This window comes from Natator depressus, chromosome 7 (assembly GCF_965152275.1).
Source record: "Natator depressus isolate rNatDep1 chromosome 7, rNatDep2.hap1, whole genome shotgun sequence".
Classification (NCBI taxonomy): Eukaryota; Metazoa; Chordata; order Testudines; family Cheloniidae; genus Natator; species Natator depressus.
In genome coordinates, this window is record NC_134240.1 from 4,489,947 (window position 1) to 4,505,531 (window position 15,585).

Sequence of the window (15,585 nt, forward strand, 5' to 3'; positions counted from 1 at the left end):
ATTAATGCTTGGGCTAGTCTGTAGTGCCGTTTTGCTGCTCTTGCATTATTCAAGATTATGCTTTACAAAATTAGAACTATTATTGATTTGGGCATTTCATGCTAGGCTCCCCTCTCCCTCCCTCCCAGAAAAAAAACCCAAAACAAATCCTCAAAACTGTGATTCTAAAAGCGCTGAGTTACTTTTTTCTGTAAATTGCTTTTTTGGTTTATTTGTCGTAGTCAGTGATTTTTATTTTTATGCCTAGCATATAATGTGTATTGCACCTTTGATTTGGAGGCTGAGCAAATGTAGCTGAAAATGAAAATCTCCCTTTAGTATGTGCAACAGCCGCATCCAATAATCCACTAATAATTACAACTGCAGATTAATCCCAATTGTATGGATTTGCAAATACTAAATTTAAGTGGGATTTAGGAAGTACTTGGTAGACGACTTGATGAAGAAACGTTTCTAAAAAGTTCTGGAACTCCACCTACAAACCTCATGTTAAACACTAACAATTTACACCCAAATTTTCAAATTTTGGCTGCCTATATTTACGCACCAAATTAAGGATTTTGTGGTCTGATTGTCCAAGATGTGGAGCACACAACAGCTCCCATTCAGGACACTGAGCGCTGTAGGTAATCAGCCTCTCTAAAAATCAGCCCATTAGTGCCTTAAATAGGCATTTAGGTGTCTCCCTTTAGGCACCTATGTTGTCCTTAACCCATAAGGACAATGAGCCATGCCTCGTTTGGTGTGCAGTTCAGAGGGGAATAAGGCAAAGCCCATGCTGATTGAGGGCTTGTCTACACTACCCACCCGATCGGCAGGCAGCGATCGATCCAGCGGGGGTCGATTTATCGCGTCTAGACTAGACACAATAAATCAGCCATTGAGCGCTCTCCCGTTGACTCTGGTACTCCACCAGAATGAGAAGCGCAAGCGGAGTCGATGGGAGAGCGTCAGCTGTTGACTTACCGCAGTGAAGACACCGCAGTAAGTAGATCTAAGTACGTCGACTTCAGCTACGCTATTCAAGTAGCTGAAGTTGCTTATCTTAGTTTGACCACGCGCAGTAGTGTAGACAAGCCCTGAGGCGGGGTGCCTCACTTTTGACTAAATTCTGTTTGCAGTTATCTTTGGAAATCACTGAGGCACTGTTGTGTTTAGTCATATTACAATGAGGCAGCGATCCTGTGGAAATAATAGCATGTAATCCTGTTGTTTCACAATACAAACATAGAAGGGGAAGCAGAGTCAAGGTTGGCTTGAGTTCTTAACATTCTTTTAACATAGTCTTTGCGTTTCTTTGCCATGTGTTTGTTGCTATGGGCATGGACATGGCTGGAGCTTGCTCCATACCAGCAGTCCTGGCACAGACATTTGACCTGACTCTGGTATCTCACAAACAGATTCTGCGTTGCCTGCAGGTCACAAGCCATTGCTAAAATTCTGATTGGGTGCCTCCAGTGAATCGGTATCAGTAGCATTTCTTGAACGCCTTTATATTTGAGCCACACCCAGAAGTGCAGCCTTTTGCCTACAAACGAGCCCTAGCTCAATTGAAGGGTGTTAATGAGATGTTTGTCATTGACTCTTGCGCACTTAGTATCCATCTTAGGCTTTGTTTACACTGGACTTTCGTTGGCAAAACTTTTGTCCTTTAGGGGTGTGAAACGCCCCCACCAACCCCCGAATGACAAAAATTTTGTCAATGAAAAGTGCCGATGTGAACAGCGCTTTGTCGGCGGGAGAGCTCTCTTGCTGTCAAAGCTACCGCCGCTCTTTGGGGGGGGGGGGGGGAGTTTTTTGTTGGTGGGGAGGCTCTTTCCTGTCAACAAACAGTGGCTACGCTGCGCACCTTTTAGCAGCATGGCTGTAGCCACACAGCTGTGTTGCTGAAAGGTACGTAGTGCAGACATAGCCTTCGACGGTCTTACCTAATTGTCAGAGGGAGAGGAAGAACTACGTTCGTTTTGGTTGTAATGGCTTGTGATTTGCTTGAGTTCCCATAAACGTACTGTAAAATACACTCCAACATAATGGAAACGCTTCTACGCAAACAGCGTGTGAAATTTAACTCTGCTTTTGTGCAGTCCAAGCAGGGTATTTTTAAATGGTTCACATTATTTGGTTGATATGGGTCTTTATATTGGAAACCACAGTTAGCTCAAAATAGCCAGTGTATGGTTAGTGCTGCTTTTCAATTAAAATGGCTAAAAATGACTTCTTCGCCCATATAGAGTAGAGCATTCAGTATTTATAAAAAATAAAGAAAACGGTGTCTATAGCACTTGAATAATTCGCCGGAATCAAAGCTCTGTGGCAATTTGCCAAGGCGCCCAGGTTCACCTCTGTACATCTGACCGTGACAGTGTTGTGGTTTGCAGGTATGGAGCTGTGTCAGCCGGAACGCTGTGTGCCCTGACCACCCTGTCCCAACAACTGGAGAATGAAAATGCTGTCGATGTTTTCCAAGTGGCAAAGATGATCAATCTTATGCGGCCTGGAGTATTTACAGACATTGTAAGTCTTTCAGTGGAGGATAAAACTGATCCTTATAAGGCTTGTGCTGACAAGTAAAACTTGAATTAAAACACGCACACAACGTGGTGTCCATTACCAAGCCTTGTTGCCTCTACTGCCAAGCAATGGAAGTTGCTTAATGGGCCTGTTTGTGTTTTCATGCAGCTCCGAGGCTCCCACACAGGCTCTCAGTACACTAAGCACATTCAGAAAATAATCCCAACCCAGTGCTACTACAGCTTCAGCAGAACCAAAGAGAGGGAGCCCTAGTGAAATAATGGGCCTGATTCTGGGAGTCACTCCACTCCCTGTGCACTGAAAACATGTCAGAGTCCCCCATGGGTATAGACACAGTCCCAGCATAGGGGACAGAGGGGAGACTGGGACATAACGCACTGCACTTCAGCTGTCTTTGTCTGGTGGTCCCTAACCATAGGGTGACCAGATGTCCCATTTTTATAGGGACAGTCCCGTTTTTTGGGACTTTTTCTTATATAGGCTCCTATTACCCCCCACCACCTGTCCCATTTTTTCACAGTTGCTGTCTAGTCACCCTATCTAACCATAGCCCGTTGATGTAGTTCAGAATAACCCCAGACTAAAACCCAGAATCAAGGAGCCATAACTGTCTTCTTCACCCACTCCTGCCACCAAGGTGCCATCTGAGAATCTAGCCCGACATCTGTAGTTAGTGTCTGTTTATATTCTCGGAGCCAATATACACAAAGATCATGAAATCACCGCCATTCTGACTGTCATTTTACATAGTCATTGCGCATACATTTTACAGTGTTGTTAAAGGTATACATAACAATGAAATGAAGGAGGAAAAAAGAAAATGGTGTAACTGGAAGGAAGCCCTGATTACTAGAAAGTTAGCAGAGGCCTTCTTAAGTTTACCCTGATAAGCCATACAGTTTCTTGCACGTTACATAATGTACTTCACAAGTGCATTTCTGGCCTGACCCAAAGCCTTTGAAATCAGTGGGAAGACTCCAGACAACACTGGATCAGTTCCTGTAAGGGTCACCCTGAGTCACCCTGAATATAAGGCAGTATTACATGTGCTGTGTTTGGTTGCTCACCGGATAGTCTTCTTTGCTATCTTTAGGATCCAGATTTGTATGCATTAAACTGACAAAACTACAAAACTGACAAACCTACTGCTTCCTACTCTGTAACATCTTAATGCTTTCACGTGGTAACAACAATTGCTTGTTATGTCCTCTGAATATGGGAGGATTTTAACTCTATAGTTTAAATAGTTTAAAGTTGACTGGCTTGATATGGTAGCATTGACTGGGTAGAGAAGACAGCAAGATGAAAGTAAATAAATATTCTATAAGAATTTGAAAACATGGCAGCATGCCTGTGAAGTACATTAGTTGAGCATGATCTGTTACTGAATTTCTTGACCACATTTACCAATTACAGTCATATTGGTGGTTTTACTGGCCCCATGCATTTCATGTTAAAATAATGGGTTCATTCTGATGACTCTTCATGACCAGCTACACTGAAAATGCAAAGCAGAAATGCATTCTCTTAAACAGCATGGGGATTGAAACCATTTGTCCTTTTCATTCTAGGAACAGTACCAGTTTCTTTATAAAGCAATGCTAAGCTTGGTGAGCACTAAGGAAAATGGAAATGGTCCCATGACACTGGACAAAAATGGCGCTGTGATGGTCAGTGATGAACCGGATCCTGCAGAAAGCATGGAGTCTCTTGTCTAATTGGAATCTTGAAAAGGCACTTCATTTGTAGAACTTCTGAAGACGGAGTGAACTTTTTTGAGGCCTTTTTTGCCAGACTCTAGGTTATACAATAACCCAATTACTTTTTTACACTGATAAAAGTTTTTATATTTATTTTTTGCCATTTTATGTCTTAATGGTAGCCTACTGAGCATTTGCACCTCTGTTTCTTTCACACAGCGCACCGCCATTTTCTCTAGTTTGCACTATATGATCAGTGTTACTGCCTATAATACTCTACTACAAAAGCAAGCCCTGACATTCCATGACAGCAAACGTTACTTTTTAGTTTAAATGCAGTGAAGTTTTGTTAACTACAGTGACCCTTGAATCTTAAATCTTGAATGCTAGACCAGATAGATTCTTTCTACAAGAAATACTGCACCCCTTCAGACTCCTAATATTTATTGCTTTAATTTTAATTGTTGTAGGTCTTCTGTATTCCAGTTCAGTGGATAAGCAATATTCATCCTTTCTTGATAAAATGTGGCAGGTGATTACTAGCTACAGTGAAGGTAGAATAGCCTCATGGAGCTGAAACAATTGCTTTTGTATTGTTTCAGATTCTGCTTTTGTATACTTTGAGGCCTAAGAATTGCTTCACATGGAACACATAAAATTACATTCAAAAAACGTATAGAACAACTCATACCTGGGACACTGTCACAGATTTTGACATTAGAGCTTCAAAGCTTCCCCAATTATTCAGAATAAAAATGTCAGTTTTAGATTTTAAAACCGCCATATGGGAAAGTGTGTTATTTTTTATTTTCATCATAGCGAATTCAATGAAAACTCTGCTACAATCTAAAATAGGTCTGTTTTCAGACACATGAAGGTAGCAATATTTTACATTACTAAGCTATTCAATCTTTTAAACACATTAATTTCCTTACTATTTCTTGAACAGGACCTCACACCTAATGGTATGTCACATGGCGAAGACAGGCGTTTCTTAATTTCATAACTGTTAGATGCCATTTTTACAGGTGTGTAATTTTCATATTTTAGTGCTAAAACATAAAGTACTGATCCATATTTACTGGTGAAGCAAACTAATAAAAATAACTACCTATAAAAGTACATTCTTCCTCTTTTATTTTTTGCCAAACTAATTATTTAGTACAAACCTCTTGATTCCATTCTCCCTCCCACATAAATCAAACATTTTCCCCAAATTACGTTATATAAACAGTGTTGTTATCTTGAGCACTTAGGTGTAATCCCTCATTGGTTCCCTAATCCTGTGCATTTTGATCCCAGTTGGGCAAAGTTCTTAAGTCCATCCCTATCTAGCAAAACCCTTAAGCAACTGCTTAAAGCTAAGCATATCCATAACTGCTTTGCTAAATAGGTATGGTTTGCTCTAAAATTGGATGTGTTAATTTGACAGTTTGGATGTTTGGTGTAGATTTAAAGGCATTATCCCTTATATAGAGATTTATTTTCATTACTTTTAAATTCCAACCAAACAAAAAGGGCACTGTAATGTTTCAGGACTTGCTGTCAAAATATTACAGCATATTTTTCACTTACATGTAAAACCATGGGTTTTCTTCCTGTTTTCAATACACCCTCACTCGGGTGTAAGCATCTGACAGGCAAACCCACTTCTTTGGTTGAAATATTAATTTGGGTTTCTGGCGGGTTAGAGATAAACTAGTGATTCTGTGCATTTTCATACGAAAGGACATTTAAGTGAACTTCAGTTGGTGTAAATCAGTGTAGCTTCACTGATCTGAATGCAGCTATGCTGCGTTACACAGGCAGAGCAGCTGGCCCTTTATTTTTAATGATGGAAAGATTTCTTCATGCTGACAGCCCTGGTTCATCCAGTTTTCTAAGCATTTGAAAGATTTCAACAGTAACAACTATGTCGTTACCTTGAATTTATCTGAATTTATTTAACCTCTTGATACTAGCGGTCCAAAATAGCTGCTGATACCACACAGTGATGCATAATACGTTCCTGTTTTCTATCAGAAAATCCCATGTCCAGCACCAAAGAATTGATTTGAATAAAAAAATGTCAAGATGACTCAGAATAACCCTTCAGTGCTAGTGCTGTGGAGCGCCCACCAATAGCCAGCATTAGGCAGCTCAGCACTCAGGGGTCAGCCAGTCTAATCTGCTAAGAGTTCAGATTGGCTTTCCAATCTCTTCAAAAACAGGAATCCTTCAAGCACATTTCAAGTATTGCTGTCCACACTGCTTAGGCTGGGGCTGAGAGCCTTCCAAGCGAAGTTAATTTGCCAATCTGCGCTGGTGCCGGACGCTTCAGTGCACCCATTGCTGGCAATGGCCGCTGCACCGGGAAATTCCAGCTCTTGGCACGGAAGGACTGATCAGCTCACATCTGAAAGATTTGAGTTCCTGGGGGGGATATAATTCAGGTCCTGGCAAGAACCAAATGGCTTGCAAATTAACAGAGGTATTTAGAGAGTTGAATTTGTTCAGTCCATTTAGTAATAAGTTACTCTTCATTTCAGTGTGGTTTGGGGGAGGCAGTAGCAGAGTGGAAGTGGACTGTTTTAATGAGACACTGCCCGGCTCTTCTTGGGCTGGTTCCTTACATTTGTGCCATTTTTTTTTAAAGTCAGATGAGATATGGGAACAGGGTTGAATGTTGATGAATGTTTTTGAAACCCAGGCATTTGTATTAGCATTCTCCCATACCTGAAACACTTACACAGGGCTTAACCCATGGGGAAATAACTGTGATGGATGTCTTGACTTTTCCCTTGCTTTTTTTTCTCATGGGAATCAAGAAGTGTATTACTATTATGTTCAACTGTGAAATAGCCAGCAGGATGGCAATGTCATGTTGTCCGTGAGGGTGGGTGGGGATAGGAGTTCCATGCAAAGGTCAGAAATAAGAGTGCATGGGCCAAATTCATTCATTCAAGCAGCTGCAATTCTACTGACTTAACAAGATTTGCACCTGTTTCCCTGGGGCTGCGTGTGACTGAACATATGTTAACAGATCCTTACTCATAGAGGTATGCTGAGATGCTGGCATTTGTCTGTCTCAAGTCCCACGCGTGCAGGGCAACAAACTGGCACATTTTTGCTGTCACCACTCTGCCCCTACACACATTGTGATGACATTTCAATCGTTATTACAATATAGTTGTGATGCCTTTCACACATTGGAAATTCTCGAAGGATGTGCAAGTCTGCAAATTAGGAAGAATTTAAGCATTGCTTGGCTGTAAACAATGGTCCTCACCACTTGCGCTAAAGGGAAAGGGGAATAATGGATTGCAAACGAGTGTGTGTGTTTTCGGGTGTGTGTGCACACACGCTTTCTAGAAAATGTTATTTCCCCATGTTTTACAACCGTATTCGGCCGGGAGACCAGGCGAGAGAAGTACAGGGCTTTTATGAACTGAGTCCTTAGTAATGACCAAGAATTTCTGCAAAAGCTGCTCTCTGTTAACAACATCCAAAAATCAGTGGCATTCTCCGTCTAAAGCCCCGATCCGTCAGACACTTACCAACACGTTAAACTTTACACATGTGAGTCGTTCTGTTAAAGTCAGTGGCACTACTCGCACGTGTCCAGTTAAACACATTGAACAAGTGTGTGCAGGACCCAGGGCTAAAGAACCTTCATTCTGAAGCAGCATTTGTCCTTAACATTTCTGTTTCTAAATATGACTTTTGGAAACAAAAAAAAGGCTAAAGTTTATTCTTTGTGTTTGATTCTGATCTTTTATTCCTCTCCTGTGGATCCATTCTGTGTTACTGGATTTATTTACTGGATCAGCAAGGTTTCAATCCTTTTTCAAATATCTGATTGCTTGAATTGCTTCCCTCAGAGTGATCTGTTGGAACACTAGAAAAACAACCTTTCTAATGACACAGCACAACTGCCTTGTTGTTCATCCTTTTCTGTTTTTTTCAACAGATGCATTTTATTTGAAAGTTAAAATATAGATATCAGTTTTTACCAAAGATACCTATTACTAATTCTCAGAAAAAAAAATCTTAATTTAAAGAAAAAATAATAAAATGTAGGAGTCTAAAATATTTTGCAGTCATGCTCTCAAATTCATTCTCTTCTGCCATCAACTCCTGTGTTCTGAAGTTTATGTTCAAATGGTGCCAGTGAATTTTTATATGAAGGCAAAAAGGCATAATTGTTAGTCCACTGCATTGCTTTTATTTCCCCCACTTTCTCTCTTTGTTGCCATTCTAACAATGTAAACTACATTGACTTTGCTTATCTAAGGAGAAGGCACACAAAATGGAGAGAGGAAGAGAAGGAACTGTAATGAAGAGATTTGGCCTCGACTTTATCTTTGCTGTTAAACTGTTTTTAGTATTTTTGTTAAATATTTGCAAAGGGAAGCATTTTCTACAGAAGATAATTAATTAATTTCAAGAAAAATGTCTTGAGTTTTAAGAATAAACATGTCTCCAAAAGAGGAGATAGTCAATTTTATAAAATGTCACAACTCTCCAACATTTGGGGTAGTGACTTTTTTGTTTGTTTCTTTTGTTAGAACGTTTGAAACTAGCAAGCAGCCATTGTTTCTAAAGAACTAAGCATTCACATCTACTCATAGTTCCTTTCCTTCATTTTGAAATAGCAGAAATCCTTAAAACTGTAAATATTTTGTTGCTTGGGTAAGCATCTTCTGGGAACTTTGTATCTATGGTATATAATCATAGAATTTTATATTTTCATATAAAGCTAATTTTTTTCTAGTTTCAACTCCTTCATAGTTTTTTTGTGGTGGACATGTGAAGACATACTTTCTGTGTATTGAAGTAGTGAAACACGATCATCACATTCCAAAAAGAATTCAACACATGTTTTTTCTTTGGGGGCAGTGATTGTGAAAGTTGGATTTTCTTTCAATTCCATTGTCAGTGTGTGTGCAATAGGAATTAGACTTAGTCAGCCATTTGAGAAGTTCGTCTCATTGATCCATTCCGGGGGGAGGGGGGAGAATTGGTGTTTGGTTTTGGGAAGTTATTTTTTGATTGCTTTTTGTTTTGTTTTTGGTTTTAGGGGTTTTTTTTCTTTGTTTTGGGTTTTGGTTTTTTTGTAACTTGAAAATCTTCTTTTTGTTATGTTTAAAACTATATCAAATCATTCTATTATAGTGTTATTTAATATGTAAATTGTATTGCTATACATAAAATAAAGTATGGTTTTTGATGTATTTTACAGACTTCTTTGTTATTTCTACCAGATTTGTACAAAATACCAAAGTTTAGGTGTATATTTCATTAGAGGAGGAGTGTTCGTCTGCTCAAGGCCCTGATCCTGTAATCCCTACTCAGATAAAATCTCCATTGACTTCAGTGAGTAAGAATAAGGGCCCTGATCCAGCAAATCCCTGCACCCCTGAGTAACTTCACTCATGTGACTAGTCCTATTGAGGTCAATGAGACTGGACATGTGAGTGAATTAATGTATGTGTTGGCAGGCTCAGAGTGTAAGGACTTCAAGCTCCAGCCCAGCACTACTCTCTTTCCTTATGGCTAATGGTTGTTTCGGCTTTAAAATATCTTTTTAAAATAAAAAAAGTAGGTGGAATGTTTTTAATATCACACATGCACACGCACGGTTGTAGCCAATGGTTCCCATTAGTGGAGCTGGGGGTTGTGCACCTTTTGCAAACATTTCAGTATTTCATCTTCTCTGCTGCTTGTATCTATTCAGTGCATGTGCCACCTTCTTAATGGCCATGGAGCAATCTCTTGGGCTTCTGGGGACAATCTCCGGCAGTGCCACTACTGACAGTTGTAGATTATAGTACATTAGTACCTGCTGTATAGATATTGCAGCTGTTCTGTTGTCACAGAGGTTAAAAATTATGTTGGCAGCTTCAGATGCAAGCACCAGGCTGGTTCCTATGTCAACATCTCTCATACAGAGAAATCACATGCATAAACTACAATTACTGACTGACATTTTCAAAGCCCAGTTAGTTAACAGCTTTTTAGGACTCTGGGGTTCTGAACTGCTGAATTTTACACCTCAGACATTTGTATTTCAGTGGTCTAGAGAGGGGGAGACTGAAAAACGGAGGGGTTGTGAAGTAGCGGCAGAGTTGGGAATAAAGCCCAGGTCTCCTGACACCTGGTCACACCTGCCCTAAGCTGCGACACAATGCTGCAGCATCTGTTGGTGAGCTACATGCAACTTGTGACTGTAAGTCACAGGTAAGAGGAGAAATGGTGGCACAAAGCCCCCGTTTCGTGTCAGAGTGGTGAAAAGCAGTAAATAGCAGAGGACCTGAAATGTAGGATCAGGCTTGTATCTCAGCAATGCTGTTTGGAGCCTGGAATTTTAAAAACAGCTGTGGCATTTGCCCCATAATGCTAATCTCAGTCACTATCATGCTATATAGTCTCTTTGGCTAGAAAATGGCTAGGAAGTCCATCCCGAATTGAACAGATGGAATACGACACATGACAGACAACAAAGCTAAACAGAGACCCATCTGGACAAGTTATAGTTTGAATATGTGACAGAAGCACTGTTGTGGAAACCTGACTCACAGCCAGATCTGCACACACATCATGCAAACAAAGTATACCAGGATACAAGGTAAATTGGGCTGGCCGTGTGGTGCAGAGAGAGAAAGTGGACCCTTTTCTTCTAGTTATCCATCTCCTAATCAAATTCAGACCCAGTTGTGACCCAGTTGTGTTGTGGAATCCCTTGTACTCTTTATAGTTCAGTGCATCTTGTGCTACCAGATTATGTGAAAAAACCAGGGTGATGCTGGGAGTATTAGAAAGGAAAGTGTTGTGCGAGAATGTTATGGTTTTTGCATGAAAAATGTCTGCAGAAACTTATGACAATCGGAAACACACAGTAATACTTTGGCCCCACAAGCAGTGATTTACCAACACTTCCCACTAGTAATGTTAAGCCTGAATTAATTGCCAGCATCAGGAAATCCCAACTTCTTGTCATAAGAAGCTAATGAGGTTTGCCTTTAAAAATTCCAGCACCTCCTAGCAGTCACAAATAATAGTGCCATTCTTCTGAAATGAGATTAAGGTAAAATAGTTTCAATGTAAAAATAATTTTGATAAGTGCGTAGTGTCTTAACCCTATTACTTAGCCTCATCGAGCACTATGCAGTGCTTGCTGTGCTGGGATGTCAACACCAGCTGTAAAATCACTCGTGAGTTCTGTTTCCTGCCTGTTGCCAGTCCATGCTTGTCTTGTCTTTCTGACTCTGTAATGCTTTAAGAAGCGACGCTTCACAAACCAATCTTTCCTGGATCGCGTATTGACCAAATTCCAGTGTGGGTAATTCAACTCTATTTGCCTAACTCTCCCTATGGTGTTCTTCAGTTCCGCTCCTAAACAGCTGAGCAGAGTTATTTTGTGCTAATGCATTTCAGCTGCAGGTGACGTGATCTCTATTCTGTACATACACTTAATACTGTGTAGCCATTTAAGACTGTAACACCTCAGCAGAAGTCTGCGTGGCTCTGTGCAGACCCTGTCTCTGGGAGGCCATGGGATTCTTCAGCCCCCTTGCTGAGTGAGGAAAGCTATGCCTCAGATGACCAACTTGATCACTAGGTTAGGGGACAGCGGAGATGTCCTGGCTATCGCTCTTTCCACCAGTCTGCAAGGACTAGGACCAACGGTCTGTCTGAGAAAGCCTCACTTGTAAAGAGGCTGCCAGGGTGGTTACTCTGCTAGAGGGAATGGGCTTCCTGATTGTCCTGTAGGAGCGGGCCATGCCCTGCAATTAGTGCTTGCTGGGCTGCCCCAGCAAAAGACCAATCGGAAGAGAACGTCCTGAAACAATAGTTTGTGGCTTCTTCGGTCTGATCATCACCTACCATCTGATGGGACGTTCAGCAACACACAGGATCAACCTCTGGGTATTTTTCTTCCTGAACTCGGATTAGCATCTGAGATTTTTCTCTTTCATCATTTAATGCCTTAGAACAAAGCCTGCCCTGGCTGGCACGGTAAAGGCGAACAGAGCTGCCACCCAGCGTGTCCTCTGCAGAAACAATTCCACCAGCTAGAGAAGGATTCCTTGTGGTGAATTAACTCCAAGGCCATGCCCCACTGGGGATCACAGAGTGCAGGTTGGCACAGTTGAGAAGCTTCTTTTCCATCACTTTAAGCATTAAGAAGCCAGCTTATCCCACTGCTTCTGCAAATAGGTGAGGGGAATATCTTCTTACGCTCCCTTCTCCCGCTACACACCCATCCTCGATACACCATTACACAGCGGAATTTAGCCCTTAATTAATATGTCCCTAGTAGGTCCAGGGCTGTTACGCTATAAAGGGCCGAATTTGATGATACATCATCAGGTCACATGCACATTCCTTGCGTGATTAGATTATGAAATGTGCTCCCTCCAGGACTGATGTAGTACGTGGTTGTGGTATTAGCTGTGAACACCTGAATTATGCGATACTGTATTGACAGGTGGAAGGCCTTTTGAGCCCACCTCCCAGCCCTGAGTCCCAGAACACTGATGTGGAATCTGGACTCCCAGGTGATCCAGTGACCATGTGTACAAAGGTCCTGACAATGAGCACCCCAACCTATGTTGGAGGCGTCTGAGCTGACTGTAGCAGTAAGGGATGGAGGAGTGAATGATACTCCTTGGAATACAGTGGGGAGACATGGCCAAGCTTCCTTTTCAGACTGTGTACACCGGGTGTGTGATGAGCGAATACCCACTGTTGTAGGGGGCCTCCTTTGCAGATAAGCGAAACGTGCAACGTCGGTTGAAGAGGCTATGAGACCTAGGAGTCTTAGGAAGAACAGTGTTGGCTGCACAGGTTGATCCCTGAGCATTATCAGGGATTCCCCTGTCTTTGGAATCTCTCTTCAGGAAGAAAAGCCCGGGCTTGAGCGTAATCTAGAGCCATCCTGATAACGGTGATCCTTTGTGTGGCTTGTAGAGAGGCCTTCTCCCAGTTCATCAATAACTGGTGGGACTGCAGGAAGCATTGAACTGCGGAAGAGAGAGCCTGGTGGGAGCTAGTTCTGAGGAACCAGTCATCTAGGTAAGGATAAACAAATATACCCTTGAGTTTGAGATGCTCCACCTACCAAGAGGCATTTATGAAGATCCTCCATGCAGTGCACAGACCAAAAGGGAGGACGCAAAATTGGAAGTGATTTATCCCCACACAGAACCAGCGAGGCTTGAAGTGGGTGGGGTTTATTGCCACCCAGAAGTAAACATCCTTTAGGTTGAGAGTTGCATACTAGTCCCCCTTGGAGAGAGATGGGATAATGTCACCTCGCATTAGCACCTTGAAAGGCTATGGCTACACTACAGCTTAAGTTGACATTGCTCAGGGGTGTGAATTAGCCACCTCCCCATGAAACATAATTTAGGGTTAGGGTTAGCGCTGGCTGCAGTGGTGGAGAAGGAACTGAGCTGGTCAAGGATGTGTACTCCCCTCTATGGATGACAATTACATCTTCTTAGCACAAAAGTGTTCAGGTACCCCCCACCCCACAGTGGAACATGGCTTTGTTACACAGATCCATAGCGGGACACTAAAGGAGCTATGTCCCATAAGTGGGAATGCACTGAGACCATCAAACAAAGAACATACTTTGTATCTCTCTCTGCCTCTGTTTCCCTAACTGCAAAATGGGGATAATTATATTTTAGCCTCCTTATTATTAAAGCACTTTGAGATCTACAGGTGGAAAGTGCTACATATCATCTTTCAAATTTCCTTATGTTGAGCACCAAAAAAGAAAGTATCCATTATGTTACAGGGCTTATTCCTTCACCCGCTTCCTTCCCTGGTCCTTCTCGCATGAACAGAGAGCAACAATACCCAAAGTCCAAAGGTGCAAACAATTTGATGTTTATTGGGGTGAACTTCCAGCAAGCATGATTCCAGTTTCCTTCCTTAGTGTCCTCCTTCCCAGCTCGGACACCACAGAGCCTTACACCTGTGTCCTTGTTCCCATTCCTGCCCTTAGCCAAATATGATTCCAATTTCCTTACCCCCATTCCCTGTTCCCATTTCCCCCTTTAGCAAAACATGATTCCAATTTCCTTACTCCCATTCCCTGTTCCCATTTCCCCCTTTAGCAAAACATGATTCCAATTTCCTTACCCACATTCCCTGTTCCCATCTCCCCCTTTAGCAAAACATGATTCCAATTTCCTTACCCCCATTCCCTGTTCCCATCTCCCCCTTTAGCAAAACATGATTCCAATTTCCTTACCCCCATTCCCTGTTCCCATTTCCCCCTTTAGCAAAACATGATTCCAATTTCCTTACCCACATTCCCTGTTCCCATTTCCCCCACACACCCACCCACTCACTTCCTGATTGACTGCAGGCTATATAATAAAACTTGAGTACTGCTTTGCTATACCTTAACCAATCATTTTCTGAAATTTAACTAACCAATCCTAACATATTGTAACATGATTATGTAATCAATTATATCCCACCACCTTATTTAGTTTACACCCAGCAAAATTAATTATACAGCAGATGGGAACAATCACAGAACCAGTCAGAGATTATAGAGACAAACAATAGCAAAGTGGGAACTATAATGACAAGACAATACAGAAGTGAGGATTTCACATCCCACCTATTGATAAGTGAGTTCTTGCCAGACAGGATGCTATCAAACTAAGTTTCCTTTTACATTTTCTAGGCACTTCCCTTTCTCTGGAGGCGATAGGCACTATCAGGACAGCATTGTATTCCTAACAGCCTAATGGCACCTTATTTCAATGTGATTAGTTTGGAATGTGAGGATGTGACCGTTCACTTCCTAGCTTATGGCTGCCTCTGCTGCTTAGCCAAAGGCCTTAGCCTAAGCACAGGGCCTCAGACTGTCACAGTAAGAGAAGGCCCTTACACTAGCAGACAGTGATTTTGATTCTTTCTTTTATACCTCTAGAACTAGCCAAGTGATAAGAATACACCTAAATTCTTAAAGTACAGGCCTTTGCAGACAGGCCTGAATATCTATATCCTAACACATTATTTCCATGACAAGCTAAAACCAGTGCTCAAATTCCCACCCTCATTCTAAAGAGGAATTAGAGTGTCCTGTGGTATATATTTGTCCACTGGCAGATTAAATAAATGGCTCATTTTCTGAGCTGTGGCTATCACTGGGGTGTCCTGGAGTGCAGTCTCTCCAAAGAGATTGTAACTATTTGACAGAGATGTTTAGTTATCTGTTTTCTCTCTCTCCTTCCCCCACCCCAGGTGGATACTGGGTACCTTATACATAGATAGAATATATATAGAAAACAGCTGCCTTGCCTTTACACTAATCCACCCTGATATAAAGTGTATGAGTGTAAAG

At 41.7% G+C, this 15,585-nt stretch overlaps 1 protein-coding gene across 4 annotated transcripts in view; it reads left to right on the forward strand.

Moving 5' to 3' along the window:
• The window catches only part of PTPRG (protein tyrosine phosphatase receptor type G), a 619,877-nt gene extending 610,577 nt beyond the window's left edge, over nucleotides 1-9,300 (forward strand). For 3 of the 4 annotated variants that reach the window (XM_074957366.1, XM_074957368.1, XM_074957369.1), the window contains 2 exons: nucleotides 2,379-2,514; nucleotides 4,104-9,299. In XM_074957366.1, the coding sequence (XP_074813467.1) occupies nucleotides 2,379-2,514; nucleotides 4,104-4,250 (283 nt within the window). In that variant the 3' untranslated portion in view covers nucleotides 4,251-9,299. Of the gene's footprint in view, nucleotides 1-2,378; nucleotides 2,515-4,103 lie in introns of all 4 variants that reach the window. The other variant, XM_074957367.1, reaches the window with a different exon arrangement.
• The last annotated feature ends 6,285 nt before the right edge of the window (nucleotides 9,301-15,585 follow it).